Consider the following 9,126-nt stretch of genomic DNA (forward strand, 5'->3'; position numbering starts at 1 on the left):
GTGTCAAAGGCCTTCTTAAAGTCTAGAAAGACTACGTCCACGGCGACACCATCATCCAAGGATTTAGTCACCTGGTCATAAAAGGCAACCAGGTTGGTCAGGCAGGACCTGCCTTTGATGAACCCATGCTTCCTTATGTCCAGCCTGAAACGGTCTTGCAGGAGTTTATAACCGTTTGACCTTGTCATCCCTTGGGGTTCTCTGGTGAACAGAAGTTTCCCCAGATCCTGGTGAACACCCCTGATAAATTTATAGGTGGTCATCAGATCACCCCTGAGCCTGTGCTTTTCCAGGCTGAAGAGTCCCATAGCTCTCAGCCTGTCATCTTAAGGTCTGTTTTCCTGAACTCTGATCATGTGTATGGCTCTCCTCTGGACTCTCTCAAGCTTCTCCACATCCTTTTTGAATTGTGGAGCCCAAAACTGGACGCAGTACTCCAGCTGCGGCCTCACCAAGGCCGAGTACAAGGGGAGAATGACGTCTTGGCATTTGCTTGAGAAGCATCTATGGATGCAAGCCAGGGTTTTGCTCACTTTACTAGCTGCGGCATCACATTGAAGGCTCATGTTCATCTTGTGGTCAGTCCTGACCCCTAAATCCCTCTCGTCCGTACTGCTAGTCAGCATAGCACTGCCGAGCCTATAGACATGCTGCAGGTTTTTCCTCCCAAGGTGGAGAGCCTTGCATTTTTCGGTGTTAAACACCATCAGGTTCTCGTTTCGTGTAGTTGGGAATGGTGCCCATAAATTGTAGCTGTGGGGTGGAAGGGGCACTTGGTGCAGTGGTGGTAGAGGTCCTGCACAGGGTGGAGCATTCATGTTAGTCAGTGGCCCATGGTTTGTCTTGTGCAGACTGCATGGTGTTCAGCCCCCATGGGTATAGCCCCTGGGGACTTAGAATCTGGACAGACTTGAGTTAGTACACTGGTTTCTAGGGATTGAATTTATGGCTTGTTTGAAGTAGTAGTAACTCCTGACTTTTGAGGTAAGATCAGAGGTAGGCAAAATTAATTTTGTAATCAGTGTAACTGTTGCATTATCTGTGGGTCAAAAGCAGATTGAATTTTCTGCAAAATGTGCAGCCGAGAGCCCCCCCCTTGCCCGGTGCCCTGCCCGGGGGCCTTCGGCACGGTCAGCGGGCTGCACCCGCGGGGGAGCCGAGCCGCGCTGGGGCCCGGGAGGTTGGCCCGGGGTCGACCTGGTGCCCGAGCTCCACCTCCCCCCCCCCCCCCCCCCCGCCGCCGGGGGGGGGGGGGGGGGGGGGGGCCCCCCGCCGCTCCGCCTCCTCCTCTTGGGGCCTGGGGCCTCCTCCCGCGGGGGACGCGGGCAGCGCACTAATGGGAGTTAGTACACTGGTTTCTAGGGATTGAATTTATGGCTTGTTTGAAGTAGTAGTAACTCCTGACTTTTGAGGTAAGATCAGAGGTAGGCAAAATTAATTTTGTAATCAGTGTAACTGTTGCATTATTTATGGGTCAAAAGCAGATTGAATTTTCTGCAAAATGTGCTGAAAATTCAAATTCTTCTTTTATAGTAGGAATAAGCTGACAGTTTCCCTGCTAAATGAATTCTCAATCCAAAGAAACAGCTGTGTGAATGACAGACATACTGGAAGCTGAAGACAGTGTTAACTATACACAGTAAATTGGTTATGTTGGAGGATGAATGGGATTTTGCAAGACTTGCTTTATCACTACCTTTGATCTACTGGGCCCTTCTACAATTTACCACATTCTCTGGTGACTGAAATGCACAGTCTCTTATGCAGTGAGAACTAGGGCTATACGAAGCTTTGGTTGCTCGTTCAATTCTGAGGCAATCTGGCCCAATTCAGCAGCCGAATCTCTGAATCTAAATCGAATCGGGAGACTAATAAAAAGGTGTGAATTGATTCAAAGCTCTCCAGATCAATTCAGAAAAGATTCAGAGATTTGGGCAGTCCCTGCTTGCCTCCGCAGGGAACTGGACCCAGACTCTGTGCCGGTAATGGGGGGGGAGGCTGGAGCAGGGCGGAGTTCACCATGGGGGGACCCCTGCCTGCTCTTCCAGCCTTGTCAATGACTGCCCCACCTGGCCCCAGCATCCTGGTGCTGGGGGGAAAAAAAAAAGCCCTGCAGTCACCAGCTGCTACAGTGACTGTCGGGGCCTCTGGGGGCTTGTGGCAGAGGCCACCATGCAGTGTGGGGCAGCAGGGATTGCCCCCCTGCCTGGCAGGAACTGGTGAGTGTAGGGCTTTTTTTTTTTTAAAGTGCTGGGACGTGGGGGCCAGGCGGGGCAGCCATTGATGGGGCTGGGAGAGCAGGTGGTAGATGGGGCCTGTTCAATTAGGATATTTGGCGGCGGCCAGATCTCTAAATCAGATTTGGTCGAATTGTTTGAGGACAATGGTTTGAATCACCTAATCGAATCACTGCCCCCTGAATTGGCCAAATCCAAAGCGAATAATAGCTACTTCAAACAGGCCTAATGTAAACATCATGCATTTCTGAGATCTTTCTGCTTAAGGGTTTACTAAATCCTGCAGAGCATGCACAGTTGATGAGAGACAAGCAGAGACTCTACCAGATCCGGTAAACAACTTTGAAAAGAAATACAAATTTAAGGGGCTGTAAGGTTTAAGTAGGTCATTACATTTTTTTTAATATAGTTTTATGAGCCCTTTGCATTGTTCTTTGATCTTTCTTACAGAAAGTTGCAAGTGTGGCATGTGTTTGTGGCTTTTTGGTGCTGGATGTGATCTTAATTTCAAGGAAAAATGTCTGTGGAGCTTCTCCTTGCAGGGGGTGGTTACCGTCAAGAGAAATAGGGCAAGATTAACAACTTGTTATGATTTGAATTTTTAGTCTTGATGATTGTGCTGGATAATAAAGATGCTTTTGATTTCCCTTGCTGCCCCCTACCCCATCATGCGGTAATTGGCTTAAATTGGCCTTTCAGTTTCTTGCATTAGTTTATGCTGACTTTTTATTCTACTTGCATTTATCAGCTTAATCATTGAAATCGGATGAGATCTGTAACATTCTTCTTTTTGTTTTTTGTGCACAGAAAAGATGAAAAGGAGTATGCACTGAAGCAAATTGAAGGTACAGGGATATCCATGTCGGCCTGTAGAGAGATTGCAGTAAGTGTATATAAGTGAAAGTGTCTTTTTATGCTTTATATGGTTTTTTGCTCTGTGTGAGGCGCATCCAGAGTCTTAAAGAAAAACATTAAATTTAGGCATGTTCATTCAGTTTTAAGCTTCCATAAATTGTCTTGCAAATATTTAACTTATAACCTGTCCATAGATGGGAGATTTACATTGTAACATGCCCTTCTGGTGGAGTGTTTTAAGATAAAAGCAAAAATGCTCTTTTGTATTTCAATTGGTTGCCTTCAAAATGAATTTGAAGGAATAATGTTCTGAAAAATGCTCATGGAAAGGTCACTAATAATGTATTTTATTTCAGAATAATGATAGCTTATTCTTTTGTCTGGTCACTGTAATCTTGTTACATTCTATAGATTCAGATACAGAAATTTTTGTAGGCTGATTTTTAGAGGTGCGTTGATATATCAGTCCAATATTGGACCAGTACCGATTTTTGTGTGTGTGTGTGTGTGTATATATATATATGTATATGTATATGTATGTAGTGTGTGTGTGTGTGTGTGTGTGTGTATGTAGTGTGTGTGTGTGTGTGTGTGTGTATGTAGTGTGTGTATGTAGTGTGTGTGTGTGTGTGTGTGTGTGTGTATATGTATGTAGTGTGTGTGTGTGTGTGTGTGTATATGTATGTAGTGTGTGTGTGTGTGTGTGTGTGTGTATATGTATGTAGTGTGTGTGTGTGTGTGTGTGTATATGTATGTAGTGTGTGTGTGTGTGTGTGTGTGTATATGTATGTGTGGTGTGTGTGTGTGTGTGTGTGTGTGTGTATATGTATGTAGTGTGTGTGTGTGTGTGTATATGTATGTATATGTAGATATATATAAAAATTGTGTACATCAGATATCATCCCGATTGGGCTGATAATTTGGCCGATAAATGCGTGTGCTGCGCTCAGCCGCAGCACAGTGTGGAGAGCTGCCTCCAGCTGGTAAGTTGGAAGGTGAGGGGGAAGGGAAGGGGCGTGATGGGCAGATCAGTACCCCCTGTGGTGGTAGGGGCAAGCGCTGCCCAGCTGGGGGGGGGAGCATGGGATTGAGGCATGGCTCTTGGGGTGAGGGCTGCTCCTGCTGCTGCTTGCACCCCAGGGGAGGGGGGCGGGGGGATGTGTGCCCCCAGATCTGCATGGTGCAGGGTGGGCTGTAGCTGCAGGGTGGGGCTGGAACTGGTGCTGCATGGGGCTTATCTTGTTGGGGGCTGGGCTCAGAGCAGGCATCAGCGGCACTGGGAGGAGGCTGCAGCCACCCCAGATTTCGCCACAGCTCTGCTCCCAGTCCCGCACTGCTGCCTACCTCAGCTGCAGTTTTTACTGGTTCTTGGGTGGAGGAGGGGCATTCAGCCAGGACTGTGCCAGGCGGCAGTGCAGGGCTAGGAGTGGAGCTGCGGCAAAATTTGGTGTGCCTACAGCCTCCTCCCAGCGCCACTGGAGCCCATGCCGAACCCAGCGCCTGGCAAGAAAAGCCCCGCGCAGCGCTGGCTCTGGCTCCCCCCCTCAGCTGCAGCCTGCCCCCTGCCATGCAGGTCCAGAGGCATATGCCCCCCTGCCCTCTCAGGGTGCAAGCAGCGACAGGAGCTGCCCCACCCCACAAGCCACGCTTCCATCGCACGCCCACCTCGCCCTGGCTGGACAGTGCCTGTCCCTGCCCCCTCCTTCACTACAGGGGGTGTTGATCTGTGCCCCCATGCGCCTTCCCTCCCTGCTCCCCTTCCAGCACACTGGACTTACCAGCTGATGGCAGCTGTATCAGATTGGTATCCGCCGATATGCCTCCTTAAATATCAGCTATCGGTATCAGCCTTCAAAATCTCTATTGGTGTACCCCTATTAATTTTCCATTTTTCTTTAATATGTTTTTTGCAGCAGTTACCTGCAGTGATCCTACTTAATTATTCAATTATGCTTTTATTCCTAATTTTAAGCACAAATTCTGCCACAAATTCTGAATTATTTCTGCAGCTTTTAAGATGTTACTAGGCACCACATGCTTATATTTAAAAGCAGGATTTGGCCCATATGTTTTTTTGAGACCAAAAATAGTTGTGTGCTAGGAATATACTTTTCTAGTGAAAGACCTAAAGCATTATAAAAGGTACTTGTTTGATCAGATACAATTTTGCCTCCTTTTAATTCTGGTAGTGTGCTCAGTGCTGTAAAAACATAAGATATGACTTGTACCCCAAGCTGTTTATCGTCTAGTACCATCACACAAGAGTGAGGTATTTGAAAAACTGGTGTAAAAGCTCATGGTGGTCAGGAATTGAAGATGCCATGAAGGGAGATTTGGCAGTAAAAGAAGTACTCTCTGTAAAGTAGCCATTGCTCTAAGGTCAAGTTATTCACTTATGGGGATCAGAGGTAGTTACAATGCTGTTGAGCACAGCTAAAAACACCCACTCAGTGACCTCCTGCCAGAGTTTCTGCCTTTGTGAGAATAATACCAGGTCCATCTAACACTAGTGCTAGCATTTATCTTCAGAATCATAGAAAAATAGTGCTGGAAGGGACCATCTAGTCCAACTCCTTGCTTAAGGCAGGATCATTTCTGATTAAACTATCTCAACCAGCCATCTTTATTACTGTATGGTCATTTTTTACAACAGTAATATTTACTTGCCTTTACCTTTTGGCTTCCTTATTGTTTTTTAATTGTATTTATGTTTAGGGGAGGATAGAGAGATCTGTTTTATTTAAAGTAACTTTTTTCTTCCCATCGTGACCATAGGGTGGGGTTGTCAGATGCCAACATAACTGCCTATAAAATAAATGGAGTGCATGCGATTAACTTCCCTATGCTGACATGAAGTATATCAGTATCATAGTCTTGCTTTTTCTTTGTTTGACCTGCTTGGTTCAGGAGTTCACGACAACCTAGAAAAATAACACAACATATAAGGCTTGTAAGTCTATAATATATAACATTCTGACTTCCTGAATGCTTTACTTGACAACTTCTATTTCTCTTCAGAATATTTCCCACAAAACTCCTGTAGCAGAGATGGCATGGCAGGCTACTGCTGACCTTAGTAAAATTTAAGGCTTGGTAAATGCTGTGAAATATTAAAGATGGTGGTGATGTAACTGCCAAAGAGAAACTTAATTTTTTTATGTTATCAACAAAGGTACAAATCTGTCTACTAAGAACCTGTAATGCTCCTTTTGCTTGTGAACTTAGAATTGTATAGAAAAGACACTGGTTTTGGTAAAGACATGTCTCCTTAAGATGGTAATAGCAAAGGGATTCAGAAAAGGGAAGTCTAGGCAAGAAAGAGCCATTGTGCAAACTAAATATATTTTAGTTTCTAGTCCAGTTACTTGGAAATGCATTTGCATGATGACAACCAGAAAGAGGGAATACTACAGATATCTCAAATTTGCAAAGCTCAGGTTTTTTTTTTTCTATGCAAGTGGTTTTGAAGAATTCAGTTTTCAATATTTTAACAGCCTGAACATGATGTGTAAACAAGGGCAGGTAGATTAAGTTGGAAGTAAGGGCAGTGAAGCTAGGTTGCAGACTAGCAAAAGTTCTCCACACTCTTTATTTCATTATGGGGTGAGATGATATGCTATGTGGTAGGTTGTGAACAGTTGCTTGAGGTGCCCTAGATTGATGAGAGTCTTTTGTACATTTTTTTTTCTGTGAGACTTTGATGGTAGACTAAAACTCATACCAATATATTAAGGTAGACTGTATCCTTCAGGGACTATTGAAGCTTGCTTACCAGTATGACTACTTCAATGGCTGGGGTGCCATCTTGAGGCGTTTTACCAAAACCTTGATTACAGTACTAGTAATGCAGTGCAGCTTTGCCACCAGCAACCCAGCATGTTCACAGGTGGCAGATCGTGCCATGACCTTCAGGGAAGGTTAGCTGCAAAATAATTAGGTCACAAGTCCTCAACGGCATAGTACACGGAAGATGTTAGAAAGTCAGCAGCTGCAAGGGCGAACAAAGGCTGCAGCGGAATGAGATCTCCAACTGTCTTGGCCTCCTTGTCATTGGATCAAGGTTTTGTTCTGTCATCAACTGTGGAAGTTGATGTACAGCAGCAGCTGTATGATAAATTATGCACAGGTGTTTTCCATGGAAATGGCTTTTCCAGTACATTCAAGTCCTTTGGTGACCATCTAGTGATGACGGGAGCAGGATTGTGAGGTCTGGAAGCTCTTAGTCATGAACTGGCACAAAGGAGGCAGCTACAAGAAGGTTATCTAGCATTTGTAGCCAGGAGTGTGATTTGGCAACTGTAACTGCAACCGAGTAGTTCTGTTCAGGATCTGCTCTGCTCACCCTGCATGGGGAGGGCCCTAGGAAAGGTGCCCTAAACATAGCCTGGCTACCTTTTCCTGACTGGATAATCGTGTCCAGTTGGATCACCTTTTCAGTCAAAATAACAGAAGACCACAATCAGTTTTGGGACCTCTAGAACAGCAGGGCCCTCATGCAGTGAACACCTAGAGTGCTGCACCACAACCACGGCTTGAGAACTCAGGTAACACAACATTGATGTTGCTGCACTGAATGAGACCTGGCAAGCGGGAGACAGACAGCTCAAAGAAGGAGGCAGCTATGCCTTCTTCTGGAAGGGTAAACAGGAAGAAGAGCATCAACTTCACATGGTTGGTTTTGCTATTAAGAATGAACTTGTAAACCAACTTATTAATTCTGACAGGCAACTCGCTGAGTGCCCCATGACTCTCCATCTTAAACTGGCAGGGAGTTAGTACACCCCTGCCGTTAGTGCTTATTCCCTGACTCTTGACACCATTGATGAAACCAAGGAGAAATTCTATGCCAACCTTGACCAAGTCCTTCCTGATGTTCTGGAGGGAGATGGACTTATTTTTATAGATTCATAGATGCTAGGGTTGGAAGGGATCTCAACAGATCATCGAGTCTGACCCCCTGCCTAGACAGAAAAGAGTGCTGGGGTCAGATGACCCCAGCCAGATGCTGATCCAGGCTTCTCTTGAAGACCTCCAAGCGGGGGGAGAGCACCCCCTCCCTTGGAATCCCATTCCAAATTTTGGCCACCCTTACTGTGAAGAAATTTTTCTTGATATCTAGCCTAAATCTGCTCTCTGTCAGTTTTTGACCATTGTTCCTTGTTACTCCAAGAGGCGCCATGGTGAACAGAGCATCTCTGATCCCTTGCTGTGCCCTGCTAATGAATTTGTAGGCGGCCACAAGATCATGTCTCAGCCTTCTCTTGTGGAGGCTGAAGAGGTCCAGGTCCCTCAGTCTCTCCTCATAAGGCTTGTCCTTTAAGCCCCTAACCATACGAGTGGCCCTCCTCTGGACCCTTTCAAGGTTGGCATAGGCCAAGGTGGGGGTGGAGCTCAGGCTAGCGACCAGGATTAAGGACAACAAAAAGTCCTTCTTCAAATACATTGGGAGTAAGAAGAGGGCACCGGGTAACGTAGGGCCCCTCTTAGACTCAAATGGTAATCTTGTGGCTACGCCAGATAAGAGAGCCAAAATTTTTAACAAGTTCTTTGCGTCTGTTTTCTTGGACAGGGACCAGGACAGCTCTCCCACCACAGGTAGGGGCAATCTTGGGGATAGCACTGCCAGGCCTCGGGTCTGCACAGAAGTAGTTAGGGATCTTCTGGAAGGGCTGGATGTTTTTAAATCTGCGGGCCCTGATGCCCTTCACCCACGCATGTTGAGAGAGCTGGAGGGGGTCATTGCTGTGCCCTTGGCCTGGCTGTACGAGCGATCGTGGTCCATGGGCCAGGTGCCCGGAAACTGGAAACTAGCTAATGTGGTAAGAAAGGAGGACCCAGGAAACTATAGGCCCATAAGCCTCACATCAGTCTTGGGGAAAATCCTTGAAAAAATTATCGAGGATCACATCTGTGAGGGGCCAGCAGGGGAGATCATGCCCAGGAGAAATCAACATGGGTTCATCAAAGGCAGGTCCTGCCAGACCAACCCGATGGCATTTTATGACCAGGTAACTAAATCCCTGGATGATGGTGT

General features: G+C 46.3%; 1 protein-coding gene across 5 annotated transcripts in view; it reads left to right on the plus strand.

The window, feature by feature from the left end:
* CDK19 (cyclin dependent kinase 19) overlaps nucleotides 1-9,126 on the plus strand; it is a 226,640-nt gene that overhangs the window by 50,925 nt on the left and 166,589 nt on the right. For all 5 annotated transcript variants that reach the window (XM_025198850.1, XM_025198849.1, XM_025198845.1 and 2 more), the window contains exon 3: nucleotides 3,045-3,120. In XM_025198850.1, the coding sequence (XP_025054635.1) occupies nucleotides 3,045-3,120 (76 nt within the window). The remainder of the gene's footprint in view (nucleotides 1-3,044; nucleotides 3,121-9,126) is intronic.

The sequence above is a fragment of the Alligator sinensis genome, unplaced genomic scaffold, assembly GCF_000455745.1.
Source record: "Alligator sinensis unplaced genomic scaffold, ASM45574v1 scaffold737_1, whole genome shotgun sequence".
In the NCBI taxonomy this organism is placed as follows: Eukaryota; Metazoa; Chordata; order Crocodylia; family Alligatoridae; genus Alligator; species Alligator sinensis.